Here is a 15,103-nt window from a genome sequence, read left to right on the forward strand (position 1 = left end):
TTGAGGTTGCCAACTAAAAACTTCTTAAAACCAAAGTCAGTTTTGTGTTCTGCTTATACGTACATGGTGGCGTATATCGGGGATGGTTGATGTAGTATGCAATCCAAGAAGTGAATCCCCAGTAAAAGACACAGCCCTGGAATGGACAAAAAATATTTTTTTTTGTTAGAAAGGGTGATAAGCAAGTATGGACTGTAACTATAAATTCTACTAAGTGGAAAACCCAGATGACTACTGAAAGGCTTTGCAGCTGCTTCTTGAGCTACAGAATATAGATCTTCTAAGATGTTATGAAGCCACTAAAAAAAAGAATGCACTGTGCAGATTTTTCAATGCCTGTTGAATGTTCTTCATCCCTGTCATGGGAACTGACATTTGTTTTCTTCTCCTTATTTGATTCTTGCACTGAAGGGCATATTTTTCTGAGTGGAACTATTAAAAGCTTAGGGCTGGTTAAAACATTTGAGCTGTGACAATACCGTAAACTCAGCATTTCCAGGCAAGGTAGAGCTAGCCAAAGAGAACACTAAACCAGCGGAGATAATAAAGAGCAAAATCAAATAAGTCACGTGTAACCCTGTTGAAAAAAGGCATGTTGTGTCTTTGAGCTACACATCATCTACCAGTGTGAATTCAGCTCTGCTCATCCACTTGTGAGAAAGCAGCACCCCAACTTTTCCTGGTGACCAATGACCTGGGAAGGCCCAAGCAGAGATAACCTGATTGTGTTCTTGTCCTTTATAAGGATCACTGCTCCAATCCTTTATACAAGGGAAAACTCCAAACTCACCAGCCAACCAACCGAGACAACCATGGAGACTGGATAAAGCCTTTCTGTGTGTCCACACTCTGTACAATCTCAGGGAGAGCAGTGTGCTGGGACTGGATACAGCTCCATCCCAAAGTATGGGAGTAGGACAGGCTTTCTCTTTTTAATTTTTCTGTGCAGTGTATAGAAACTGCATGAATCACAGACACATGGGAACAACAGTTACTGTGGGTCTTTAACTCCCACATGCACGAATCACTTTAGAAGTGGCACTCTGGCTCCAAAGCCATGTAGGCACTCTAGCTTATATTCCACTTTATTGTTTATTGTACTGCAACACAGCATCCCTAGCTGGGAATCTTATTAGCACCTTTCTGATTCCGAAATGGAGATGAGCTACCTATCCTGGCCTATGTTTATCCCCTTCACTGAAATGCTGGATGTATTGCAGAACTTTTCAAGGAAGTCTCATTCAGCATGGGGCAGTGGGGTGACACAAATTGAGTTTTGAATACGTGAAATAAAAGGAAGGAGAACTTATGAGATAATGACAAATGGCTGAAGTTCAGGAGATAGAAGACTTTAAGCAGCTCAATATCTTCTTTTCTGGGTCTTCCATCTATAGAATAAGGAATATATTTATAATTTATTTGTATCTTGATTTTAACTTCCTAATGCAAAGGCTGTCTCTTACTCTATATTTATATTGCACCAAGGAAGTGGAGTGTGATTCTGTCAGCGTTGCTCATTGTTGCAGCACTGTATCTCATAATAAAATAGCATTCAATCTGAAAAATATCCTGACATGACAACAAGCCCCTTGGGTGGATGAGTCAAAGTGGACACTGACATGCAGGAGCTAAAATGAACGCTGATTTCAGTTCATGTTCTTGGGGACATGGCCCTGAGATTTTTTCTGTATTTATATTTGACTAATCATAATTTATTGAGCTAGAAAATAAATGATTTTTTATTTTGCTGTCTTCTTCCAAAGTCTGCCTCAACGTGAGGATATTCTCTCTTACACAAAATGATATACACTGTCACCTTTATCATATTTTTCAGAGGAGTGTGCCCTCCAGAAAACTTGTGAACAAATAACGTCTCCAGAAGATGTCTGATGTAGTGTAAACAGTGGCAGAAGCAGGCCAAGCTGGAAGAAAAAAAAAGAAGAAATAAAGGAAATGAAGGTAAGTGAAAGATTGATTGTTATTACTTCCCAGTTTAATGTCACAAAAAGAATAAGGACTAATATTCTTAAACAGTGAAATCGTGAGATTCAAGATTTTGTCTTAATTGAAGCATCTGGAATCAGAGATTAATGGAATAATTTTCAGTGCTATACAAAGTTGCCTTCATTTTGCAGGGGAAGAGCTTCTTTTTACTAGCTTTGAATTAAAAAGAGCTCCTCGAGCTCTCAACATGATGCATAGCCCTGACAGGACATTAAAGCAGGACAGCTGTGTATACAAGCAGACATCTGCCATGCTTTTTCCAAAAGAAGCCTCCCATGTTTCAAGGCTACCTTAATGTTCCTGCAGGATGTGTCTGACATTTAAAAACATTCTGAATAGCTTCTGAATGGTTTCCTTGTCCTTTGCCAACTCGAGTAGGTGCATGGCAGTAGTTTGTATTTCATTTCCTTGCGGACACAAAATGAGATTTGGTTGCAAAGTTAATCCATTTTGATGACTTTTTTGTTCCCCGTTACAAAGAACTGAGGTAATTGTGGAAGAAATTATTATACTGATTCTCTTTTGAGGAAGATTATGAAGCAATATCAGGTGCTGCTGATTTGCTTCAGAGAATGAGTTGAAGCTCTTAGAGATTGAGTTTCAAAAACAAATGTCAAGAGTGATTTCTTGTGGCATTTTATCTTGGTTACATTTACCATCCTACCAGAGTCTGTCTCAGTGCAAACCAATTATAAAACGTAAATGAAAAGTGGTTTTCTGCATGTGAAATCCCAAATACTTTTATTATGCATCTTGTATGGTTTCCAGAGTCAAAGATTAAACAATTTCAAAGTAATTAAACCAGAGAGATTTGAGCTAAGAAAATTTCAAATGATTAACGACTTAACCAAAGGCCAGAGCAAACTTCTAGCTTTGTTAGGAATTTTAATATTAATTTGGCTTAAGATATGGACCTCAAATGTGCACCCATTAAGGAGCAGTCACTTTAAGGATTCTGAACACCTCTTGCCCACTTAAAAGAAGGTTAAATTATTTGTCTGCTCTGATCTACTGAAAACTCTCTCTTCTAAGTAAATGAGCAAAAGAAGGAAGGCTTTGGCTTGGAATGCAGCTATTCTCTGTTTTCATTCCCAGCTCCTCTAAGTCGCTTAACTTCTCTCCAAGCCTCTGTTTCTCCATCTGTGAATGGCAGCATCACTCAGTGTGTTTCTCTGCTGTGTACCAGCTCCCTCGATCCTGCAATCACAGTGTGGAAAATGAGTGCTGGAGAAAAGCTGCACTGATCCTTCAGGCTCCCTCTGTGCCCTTCCACTTCCAGTGCTCCTGGTTTTCCTTGACCACCTTCCACCCTCCCTTCTACTAATGCCCCCAGAATGAGGAGAGTCAAACTCAACTGCATTCCTTGGTGTGAAAATTCCCAGTGTGGTGAAGAGCCTGGAGCCTTCCTGGCAGTTACCATGCTTTCTGCTTGCCACTTTCTTATCTGTAGCAGTTCTTGATCTCCCCCATCAAGCAGGTCTCTTCAAGAGTCCTACAAAATGCTTGGGACTGTCCGAGGCTCTAAAAGGTTATCTTGGTTGATTGTCATCTCTTTATTTCTTTTTGGTTCTAGCAGACTAACGAGGTTGCATTTTGTAGAATAGAATCATAGAATCATTAAGATTGGAAAGACCACTACATGATCTAGTCCAACCATCAACCCATTTCCTTGTGGTCAGCAACTAATGTATCATACCTGAGGTGTTTTGTTTTTCTTGTTAGCATTACAGTGATGGAGAGAAGGAAAGGTGCCAGATTTCTGCTTCTGTATTTATGCTCTTTCTTTTTTTCTGTACAGCTAGATACAATATGTGCTTTTCACTCTTCTGTAACACTGGCTGAGCTCTTACTTGTGTTTGTCACTTGAACGTTTTATGTCTCAAAACTCTCAGAACTCACATACATAATGTGTGACCCTGAAGAACAACTATACTTTGAAGAGCTTAGTTTCAAAAAACAGATTACCGGTTCTGAATTCCTGTGGTGCTTCTCTTGAGTTTCTCAGTTGTTCATGACCTGGCTATTGGCATGCAGACCTCTTCAAACTCCTCCTTATTCTTACCTAGGTGGGAGCTGTTCTGTATGCTGACACTACCCAGCTTGGAGTGGGAAGGCAGTGAGAGTGGAACACCTGAAGTCTTGTCCTCCCCTCTCTGTCAAATGTGACTTTGGGTCTACTACCCTGTGATTATTAACCTTCTGTTCACGTTATGTGTCTTGACTGCGAATGATTAGGGGCATATACTACATCTCCCATTGGAAGCAGATGCAGTGACCATTGCAACTGTAATCTTATTTTTAGTCAGGCTTGATGAGAACAATCTGCAAGTCTGAATACTACTCTGGAACCAGTCTAGCTGGGAAGGTGTGCTACCTCCCACCCTGTGCTGGACACCCAACTGCCGTCCATTCCTTCAGCTCCCTGTTCCCAGGACATTATTCACACGAGTGTCACTTACTGAACCACTGGGTGGCGGAAGTTCTTCGTACTTTCCACTTGATCATAAATAGTTGAGAGACGAATGTAAAAGAGCAGGTATATTAGTAGAGGCCCGGTGTATTCTGTTAGAAAAAACTAGAAATGAAAAAGAAAATAGCTGGATCAGAGTGGGAAATTGCACCAATAAAGGCATGAGAAAAAGAAAGACCCTATCCACAACACCCATTCATCCTTCAAATGTTATTTCAGCTTCATTTTGAGGACATAAACAACACCTAGGTGTTTTTTGATGTCTCTTTAGCAAAGGAGTAAAATCCATCTAGCAAATGAGTGAGGTTTCTCTGCAGAATATTAACCCAATCACAAAAGTTTTGTGGAATGAGGTCAAAATCGCAGTTAGTTCATCTTTATACTTTTGGCTGTGCCATCAAATGCCAATTGTGAATCTAAATACCACTGCAAATGAAGGCTCAGAAGCTGAAGACAACTTGCATTGTGTCAGTGTTTTTTTTGTAGTTACACGATACATCAGTCTAAAGCCAACCATGTATGACAGGAGGAAATGTAGCTGTGAATCTTGGTTGCTTGCAGAGTCCTCTGGAAGTGAGAGATCATGGCTCAGTATTTGGTGGTGGGTGGAAAAGTGGGGCCAATCTGCCTGATGTATGGTGCTTGGAGCCTCTGTTCAGTGATGGAGAGAAGCTCCACTGTGCAGGCATCCACAGAAGCAACCTGCATCGATTACAAAATCCTACATGTTTACGAGGGCCAGTAACTGACAAATCGTAACTCGAGTACATAGTATTGCTTAAGGGGTAAAGATTTTTAACTAACAGGCTAAGGGAGCTACTTGCGCTGCTGTAGAATTGTAACAGGTAAATAATACCCATGGCTTAAGGGAGCAACACTGAATTTAGACTAACCTTCTCAAAAATAGTATTTGGCAGGCACTCTGACCCTCAGTGCACTGTTTCTCTTATCTCTCTTCTTAAGAGCTTTGAAAGAAAATGTTCTCAGCTGAAATATTCTGCAAGTAGATTTTGTTGCTTTGGGATCCCCAGCATTGTTTTCTTTTCCCCTACTACAGGGGGAAGCTTTGGAAATGTTGGCCTTTAATAGCTGGACTGTCTCCAAAAGTAAAGAGTTGAGCATTCTCTAAAGGAAAAATGTCAAATTCTTTTTTCCACAGGATGCCGTGACTTCTGTGCTACATTTAGACTGCATAATCCCAGGAACAGTAACGCATGTGTGCCTGTGTGCATGGAAACATTTCATCAAGGCTAGTCTGGGAGCCCACATCATTGTGGAACACACCACAGCCAAGGGATTATTGGATTTTTGTCTAATCATCAGTTGCACTGATCTATTCCCAACAATTTGTGAACTCACTGCACTACGCATTCTACAAACACTGTAGGAAACAGCCTCTGCTGTTAAAACCTAGTACACAAAATACAGGCAATGATGGATCCAACACATTAATTGCCCAGGTGGAGACATGTGGTGCATGATCAGCTGTGAGATTTGCAATCAGAGTAGGTATTGTCTGGCCGGCAAGGCTGTATTTGCCTTTGTCATGACTGCATCACAATGCTGGAGCATAGTTGAGATTGATAGCGTTCACTTTTAGAAGACGAGGTTCCATTTTGGATGAGTCCCACTCTGGTTCTTTCTGCTCCATCTCCCGTGCTGCAACTTCTGCTCTCCTTCTCTGTCCCACTGATTTTAAATTCACCAGAAGTGAAAAGTGAGTTCAAGAGAAACTCTGCTACCAATACCACAAGTTCAAGCAAGTGGAAGGGAAAGTAGTCTTAAATTACACCAAAATGCAATCAGTTCTAACCACTGACTATCAAAGACAAGCACCATCCTTTTACTATTGATTTTCAGTGAATATTTATCTTCTGCAGAAATGCTGAAACAGCCAATGTTCGGAAGAAAATTACTTTTTCTTTACCATCCTGTGGGCCTGCCTAGATTATTTCAGGTGCAGCCAGATGTGTGGTCCATAATAAACACAGAGGTCTTTTTCTGAAGGCGTGCTACACCTCTATTACAATTTGCATAGCTCAAAATAATTCAATTCATCATTAACCCTGTGAAGAAATTGCCCCTTTTTTTTCTACACCTGTACACTCTACGTTTCTTATTTCATATCACGCATGTTGTCCATTTCTCTTATCTTCCTCCTATCTTTTCAAGTGTCTGGCATTATGTCCTCTAGTTACCTCTCACAGGTAGGCTAATAGAGAAGTCTCCAACCTGCTTATCTCCATTTCCATCATTCAAGAGATGATGAGAGAACTGGGAAAATAATTGCCAAACAGCAATGTATATCATCCTGCCTGAGCAGAATGATACCTGCTTCCCCAGAGTTTCCAAAAGCCCATCTCTTTTTTAATCCTTTGTTCAGGTTATCATGCCCGTAACACCTTGCTAAACTAAGTAATGACCAGGTCAGGAGTTATAATTCCACACCTCATGAGGCAGAGAGTATATATAGGGAGAGATGAATACAACAGAGGTGGAAGAGTTTTGTTTAAAGGGTTTTGTTCTCTGTAGCGCAGAGGGAATGCGAGGTAAATTTCCTGGCTGGTGGGCACAGCTGGAGTAGTGCCTGACACTGTCCCAACAGGATGACTGCAGGGGGTGGAAGGATTTCTGATGTGAGTTAATAGCATATTGTGTACTGGTTGGGAAAAGGCAGGAAAGGACAAAAGGAAGCTATAAATAGAGGGGATGGAGTGGAAGAAGCCTGAATAATGTCCAAGAGAACCTTTACAAACAAACAGCCCACGGATTAGCAATCTTCAGATGAGGGCATCAGCTAATTCCTTTCTGTAATGTTTATGACATGCCCTTTCTGTAATCCTGCACAATGCACCCAAGCTTGTATCATGTTGCCTTTTGGCATAGTCTTACATTATCTCACGTATGACAAGCCACAGAGGGGAGCTGAGAAAAGGCCATACAACCTTTGCTATGCTGTTCCATTCCCATAGCTTGTTCCATGTCATGTAGGAGCAGTTTCCCAGTTTACTGGTGCTGGTGGTGATAGTTTCTTGTCCCCTCCCAACAGGGCAGCTTGTTTCAAGCAGGGGAAGTGGTGGTTGTGGTGTGAGGGCAATGCCTGAAGCAGGACAAGGACATGGGGCCACAGGCTAAAGCTCTCAGCGCAGCAAGAGATACAAAAAAAGCTTAAGCATGTCCTGGGTAACTTGGGTAGAAAAACAGCTGCAGGACATAAATTATCAAACAGATGGAGCCTAGTTTCTCAATAAATGTGAGACAAAGGCATTGGTCACAGGTCTGAGCATGGGTCAGACTGAGACAGTATGTGTGCACAGGGAGGAGGACCTGCTGATACTAGGCAGACTGTTGCTGTGTGCAAGTGTACAGAAGGCAGCTGGGATTTCTGAGAAATCCGAGAGAAATAGGCAGTTCAATACCCCCCAGCTTCCCAAATCACATTAAACTTAGCATCTAACTCCCTTAGACTCGTTGTACAATTTCAACCTTATGTATTCTTGAGCTAATAATCATTAAGAAACTTCATTATTTCTACTTTGTATGCTGTGGTATCTCATTAAAGGTCACATAGTTACCTGGGGATGATAATGGCATCGTTTTGACTTCATCTTTAAATCTTTGCCTTTTAAAATTTGTTGTATATTCATGTTTGCAAAAAAATCCTCAGCAGCAGTAAAATCAGGTAGCAAAATCCTTAAGGGCTTCTTCAATATTCAGTGATTTTTGGTCCAGTTTTCATGGAACTGGCTGATCCATTCTACGAAACTTGAACAGTGCACACAGAGACACCTAAAGCTTCCCTTCTCTGGGCAAATTTTGCAGTGACTCAGTATTTACAAGTATTTAAGGCTGCACTGCAATATTTATTGCAAATACCGGAGAATAGGAATGGATTTGCTGTAGGGTTTTATAGGCAAATTGCAGCTGACTCGGGAGCTGGAGAGTAAACAGTGATAGATGGTGCTGCTACCTGAGCCTGTGCTTCCTCGAAGGGAAAAAGCAGGGGAAATCACTGCTTCCTCCCATCTTTTCTCCCAGGTCTGAGTTGTCTGCACTGAAATCTGCCCTAAAATGTGCATTCATCATCTGCTATGTAGACATATGAATGAAATGGTGCTTTTAAACACCTGGTTGTTACTAATAACCTCAATTAGCTTTTCAACAGCTATTTTCATCTAGAAGCCTCAAAGAGCTTTGTAAAAGAGGGAAATATTGTTATTTGCTTGCCACAGAGCTGGAATGTGAGATACAGAGAAATTCAGTCAAGGTCATCACACAACGTGGGCAAAAAACCTCACTCTCTCAAACCATGGGTCAGTCTCCTTTTTGTGCTCACCTTACCCACAGTGTAGGGTTGGACAAAACTTCTCCATACAAAATAATTTTGACAGTCTTAGTGCATTTTAGAGGAGCTAAAGCTTCTCACAGTTTTGTGTAAAGACTGACAAATTGTTGATGTCCCTTGTTTCTCTGAATACACACAGAACAGGGACTACACTTACCAGCACCATACGCAGAGTCGCCCTTGGCTCCTTTAGCAGCAGAATTGGTTTAAGCATCAAGCTCTGTATTACTGCAAAAAAAACAGCCTGCTCTTTTTATGCTTAACGAATTCCCTCTACCTTCTCTTTGCACTTTAAGCAGTAAAAACTCAAGGTATTAGTATAAACACCTAACCATGGGTTATGCAGCCTGCGCTCTGCTCAACAGCAACTAAAGCATTTGCCTCTCTTACGATTAGTTTTCCTAGTAGCTCTCTAACTCCCTTTGGTGGCTGAAGAACGGATGTCCTGGCATGGTTCACCACAAGCTAGTGGCGTTCGTTGCTGAGACCAGGAGATAGAATGTCAGTACTGTTTGTCTTATTGGAAGCAGCATCTGAGCAATCCCAATCGACCAGTTGCACAGTCTCAGCAAACGAAAGGTCTCCTTTTCCCTTATCAGTTCACTTCATGCTGCCACTGGGCAGTAACATAAAGCCAAAAATATATATGGCCCAAGGAAAGCCACAAAGAAAATACATAAAAAAGGCAAGAAATGCAAATGCAGGCTGTTCTCTCTTGATAACCCTGGAGGTTGAAAGCTATTAGACTTAATTAAATGAAAAATAAAAACAATCTTGTGTGGATAGTTTGCCTTTGTGAAAAGTTACAGTGTTGTGCAAGTTCACAGAATTTGACTCCAAACAGCTCAAGACTCAGCCAGCTGTACCAAGGTAGAGCAGTGCTCACTGTGCACGATATCCTGTGTTCAAGCAGAAAGTTCTGCCAGGTACAGACTGTTAGCTGTAGTGTATTTGTGTTACAAATAATAATGGTTGGAAAACTAGCTGTAGAGGAAACAGAGACTTTTTTTTTTCCTGGAGATCTTCCACGATTAAATTCTCTATTGATCCAAGAGGTTAAGCAGTCAGAAAAGGTTTGGGAAGTTCTTTCTTTTTGGCAATCTGTGCTGTAACAATTCTTAAGCTGCTCACAGATTTACATGGAGCCACCTGTTCTGTTTCTTTGGCACTCAGTGTTCCATGGAAGCATTACTCAGTTGGGAGGATCCTGTCCCACAGCTGTATTTGAACTGGCCACAAACTATGCAAGGTTTATTAAGTGCCTGGTGAGAAATACATTCTCCACCTATACATCCTGCAGATCCTCAGCTCTCTCTCCTACCTTGATCTCAGATTCTTTCCTAAGTAATGTTCTTACAAGCTTTCTTACATGTATCTTCCTCCCACTGATCCACAAGTTTGCTGGGAGTCCCAGACCTCCCACTCCCCCAGTTTCCCCAGACCCCTCAGCCTTAGGTGTTAGTCTCTGTATTTCCAAGCTGAGCAGATTCTTTTTTTTCATGGAAAAAAATTATTGAAATTGTCATGGTTTTATGATTTTCAGTTATTGGTATTCCACATCATAACATCATGTAGTGTATGTACCTAGTTCTCAGAAGAGAAGGACTACTACATTCCCCAGGGTACTTTGCGACCCTGTTACTGTTTTCCAGTCAGAGGGAAAGATAAAAACTCGCATATTACGAGGCCTTGTTCTCTTTCCGCTCGTCTCTCGTCCCAGCAGCATCTCGCTCCCCAGCTGTCTCACCATCGGTATTAGAGTAAGGCCTACTTTAATTTTGGACATTCTCTCTCATTGTATTGGGTTTATCAGCTTAAATTGTAATTATATTGTATTATAGTGTGTTATTTTCCATTCTGATATCTTATTTAGTAAATTAGTTTGTTTCTCCTCAGATTGTTGCCACTGTTTTTGTTCTCAGGCCTATCCCTTTACCCTTTTTCCCTTTTCCCTTTCCCGGGGCATGGGTTGGTGGGTCCCCCGCCCCATTCATCACGGAACCAGGCCGAACGCCCATAAACCATTGACAAAATTATTCTAGGAAATAAAATAAAATATAACCCTAAACCTCCTAAATACAGTTCCCTTTTTTTTCCATTTTTTTCCAGCCAGCTTTATCACACAATCATTACAGTTGGAAAAGGCCACTAAAATCATCTAGTCCAACTGTCATAGCATCATTATGGTTTACACAAACAGAAATTTATTGAAGTGGCAACTCAGAATAAAAATTTTTCTCTGTGATTATCTGTGTGTACCACAGAGCTGTGTGGAATCAGTCATATAAGGAGGGTTTATAGTGTGCATGCAAGAGGGTGCTGTGCAAACATAGAGGAAAAATATGTACAAACTGAGGAGCTACAGTCAAAGCAAATGGAGCAGTTCTGCTGCCAGCCTTGGTATTTTAAGGCCCCCAGGAGTCAAAGTATTTAAGCAATCCTTAATTTTAACTCAGTTACAAAAAAATATTTACTGAAGTACTGTGTTTCAGGGTTAATCTTTCTTAGAAAATTCACAGACTTGGAGGTAAAATATATTTTTCACAGTTCTGTGCTGTTTTCTCAGTTCTATTTCAATCCTTCTGGTAGCCTGCCCAGGCAGCAACTAGAAAACAGAAGCTGATAAATCAGAAACTGCAATTGCTGCTCAAATGAGGAAAGCTTTAGCATGAGCCTAAGTCTCAACAGGAAGAATGGCTTTATTTTTCCTTTTGACTAAAGCAGTAACATGCATTTCTAGCTGTAAAATGCCAATAATGTTTCAGAGAGTCACATGCTGCATTGCAATATATAAAAAGAGGTCTCTGCCAAACACGCTTAGGCCCCAAATTGGACAGAGATTAAAAAGAAAAACCCATCACTCCAGTGGTGGGAATTCCCAGCACCTGTGGGAGTAATATCTCTGCAGGTGACATACAGAAGAGCTTTGTAAACTCAGCTCTCATTCGTGTCTCTGCTGTATCAGTTAGCACACCTCAGGTATGCCTCCCAGGTAGAATAAGGGAATTGGGAACACTTGCACAGAAGAGAATTGTGTGTTTCAGCTAATACTTGTTTTACAAAAAAGAAAGCCTGTCAGGGGGAAGTTCTTTACAGAGGAAGTGGTGAGGTGCTGGAACAGGCTGCCCAGAGTGGTTGTGGGTGCCCCATCCCTGGAGGTGTTCAAACCCAGGTTGGCTGGGGCCCTGGGCGGCAGGGTGGGTGGCAGCCCTGTCAATAGCAGGGGGTTGTAACCAGATGATCCCTTCCAACCCAAACCATTCTATGATTGTATGACTTAGGGACTTTGTGTTCTTGGTTCTCGAGTGACCACCCCACATGTGATCCCCAGTCAGATGAGAAGCCCCAGATCCATCACTGTGCTTAGTTTTCCCCCAGCCAGATCCATGCCCGATGCATCATCTCTTGGAGCAACAGCACATCTCCATATGCTTCTGTGTCTGTTTTTAAACTGCAGACCTGAGCGTGGCCCTTTGTACTTCAGCTATCATTTTGCTGATGAGTAAGAAGTATTTTTATTCTGTGCCTTGTTTATTTAAATGTCAGCCTTTTAAATCAAATCCTCCCCTGAGTGCATAAATCTGATAGAACAGCAAGGAAGTTTGAATGGGAGCTCTAAGCACAGTAATAATAGCAGTAAAACTATACATCCTGTGTACAAATACATTCTTAATTGCTACTGTTAAAATACAGTCTTTTATGAACTCTTTCTCTGTTTCTCTGTAGACTAGTTATAATATAAAATCTCTCCACTATTTAAACTGAACGACGTGGCTAGGAAGAAGGTCTCTCCTGATGAATGAAGGCAATTTAGAATGTGGAACAGAATGGGGTATGATGAGTATTCAGAAAGCCACAGAGTCACCCTTTTGCACACACAGATCAAATCATTAAAAAAATGTCACCGCCTGCAGTATCAGTGCGTAGTCATAACTGCTCTATTTATAATGCAATATTAAGCTGTAGTTATGTTACTGTCTACTGCTACATAAACAATCAGGAAAGGAGAGAATAAATAAGGTTTGTGCGGATTCCTTAGTCTCAGCAAACAGGAGGCCACGCTACTCGCATTTTTTGCTCTGCAAGGAAATTGCGTAGTTGTTTTTCCATGAGGGATATTTTAACATGCTATATCAGAGGTGAGATGGTTTAGGGGGATACAGGATCTCAACTAGCATGAATCAGTATGGCCCCGTGGAAATCGGTGGGACAGAGACGACACCAGCTGCAGATGACACCAAGTTGGGAGAGCGTGTTGATCTGCCAGAGGGTAGAAAGGCACTACAGAGGGACCTGGATAGATTGCATTGATGGGCCAAAGTACACCGTATGGGTTTCAATAGGGCCAAGTGTCGGGTCCTGCATTTTGGTCACAACAACCCCAGGCAACCCTACAGGCTTGGGGAGGAGTGGCTGGAATGCTGCCTGACAGAAAGGGACCTTGGTGTGCTGATGGACAGTCGGCTGAATATGAGGCCAGCAGTGTGCCCAGGTGGCCAAGAAGGCCAATGGTATCCTGGCTTGTATCAGGAATGGTGTGGTGAGCAGGACTCAGGAAGTAATCCTGCCCCTGTACTCAGTATTGATGAGGCATTACCTCGAGTACTGTGTTCAGTTTTGGGTCCCTCGGTACAGCAAGGACATGGAGGTGCTGGAGCAGGTCCAGAGAAGGGCAACAAGGCTGGTGAAGGGCTTGGAGAATATGTCCTATGAGGAGAGACTAAAGGAACTGGGGGTGTTTAGTCTGGGGAAGAGGAGGCTGAGGAGAGACCTTGTTGCTCTCTTCAAACATCTTTTCAGGTATCAGTGATTGCAGTGAGAGCGGGGTTGGTCTCTTCTCACTGGTGACAGGTGACAGGACAAGGGGAAATGACCTCAAGTTGCACCAGGAGAGGTTTAGGTTGGATATCAGGAAAAACTTGTTTACAGAAAGGGTTGTTAAGCACTGGAACAGGCTCCCCAGGGAGGTGGTTGAGTCACCATCCCTGAATGTGTTTAAAAACCGTTTGGATGTGGTGCTCGGGGACATGATTTAGTGGTGAGTTGTTAGAGTTAGGGTAGTATGGTTAGGTTGTGGTTGGACTTGATGATCTTCAAGGTCTTTTCCAACCTGAGCAATTCTATGATTCTGTGATTCTATGAAAGCCTCAGCCTTGGTAAATGCACAGATCTCTACTGAAATGGGTAGAGGTCTCAGAGTATAAACTGCTCCAGTTCCACTCCATAAACTGATTGTCACCACTTGGGGATTTCAGTCCTCTCTTCGAGCTGGGAAAGATAAATATAGGTCATGTTCTTATTCTTGGGAGTTAAAACCTCTGAGAGATTGCAGTGCTAGGAGCTATGTGCTAACCTGGCGAGTGAGAAACATATGTGACCTTGAGCAGGACAGATGGATATGTGATCTTATAGCGCTGATCCAGAAGCTCTTTCTACTCAAAGTCAGGAGCAACTCTGGCAGTGACATGCACCTTGAATGTACTGGTTAATTGATAAGGAGCATGTCCATTTTTTTAAGTGACTTGTAGTAATACTTATTAACCCAAAGTGAGAAGAAAAAGGTGCTATCATCTGCAAACAACTTAAAGTCGTAACACTCCTGAGCATATTCTGCCTGGGATTCTTGGCCTTGATACTCTCTCGTAACTATTCTTTGGGTAAGCAAAGAATAAGATGGTCCCATGCAATAATTTTCCTGCTTTAGTAAGAGGATTACCAGAAATCGTATTTTATTTGTTTTTTAATAACCTCCACAGGAGCCTTGAAGCAAATGAATGTATTTGGCAACAGGTTCTACACAGACATATAAACCCTAGATAAGCTAAAAGTGTTTTTTAAAATTGATTTTTTTTCCCTTGGGCAATATTGGTATGTCTATTTTCTAATCTTTAATTGAATTTTAGAGTTAGCATGTTGATAACTTGGTTTAATATCAGTTTAATTCTATTCAGACTGTGGATAAAGTAATTACACTATTTGACATAGGGAAGGACAGGCTGAGGAAGCTGGAGCAATTTGATGCTACAAGACATTGTACATTAAGACATGTCATGCTCATTTTTACAAGGACATACTTACTGTGGTCCAACCGACCTGCTGACCCAGGTCTGTAAAATACAGTGTAATGATGGAGGACACTGCAAGGCTTTGAATGTTAACAGAATCCTTCAAATAGGGCCCATCTGGAATGACAGAAAGGGAAGAGAAAATGGCACAAACAGCACACATCCGTTCAGTGGCTTAGCATAATGCATAGGCTGCCCTGCTAATGGTCAAATAGTTGA

General features: G+C 41.7%; 1 protein-coding gene and 1 long non-coding RNA gene across 5 annotated transcripts in view; one reads left to right on the forward strand and one right to left on the reverse strand.

Annotated features, from left to right (window-relative positions):
* Window positions 1-15,103, forward strand: part of LOC110398367 — a 411,724-nt gene that overhangs the window by 344,452 nt on the left and 52,169 nt on the right. For all 4 annotated transcript variants that reach the window (XR_002438350.1, XR_002438349.1, XR_002438348.1 and 1 more), the window contains one exon: window positions 1,835-1,959. This is a non-coding gene — a long non-coding RNA (uncharacterized LOC110398367). The remainder of the gene's footprint in view (window positions 1-1,834; window positions 1,960-15,103) is intronic.
* Window positions 1-15,103, reverse strand: part of TECRL (trans-2,3-enoyl-CoA reductase like) — a 54,733-nt gene that overhangs the window by 8,197 nt on the left and 31,433 nt on the right. The window contains exons 4-7 of the mRNA XM_021395937.1: window positions 14,898-15,001; window positions 4,464-4,579; window positions 1,817-1,922; window positions 64-136 (exon numbers count right to left, since the gene is read on the reverse strand). Of these exons, the coding sequence (XP_021251612.1) occupies window positions 64-136; window positions 1,817-1,922; window positions 4,464-4,579; window positions 14,898-15,001 (399 nt within the window). The remainder of the gene's footprint in view (window positions 1-63; window positions 137-1,816; window positions 1,923-4,463; window positions 4,580-14,897; window positions 15,002-15,103) is intronic.

This window comes from Numida meleagris, chromosome 4, assembly GCF_002078875.1.
Source record: "Numida meleagris isolate 19003 breed g44 Domestic line chromosome 4, NumMel1.0, whole genome shotgun sequence".
Classification (NCBI taxonomy): domain Eukaryota; kingdom Metazoa; phylum Chordata; class Aves; order Galliformes; family Numididae; genus Numida; species Numida meleagris.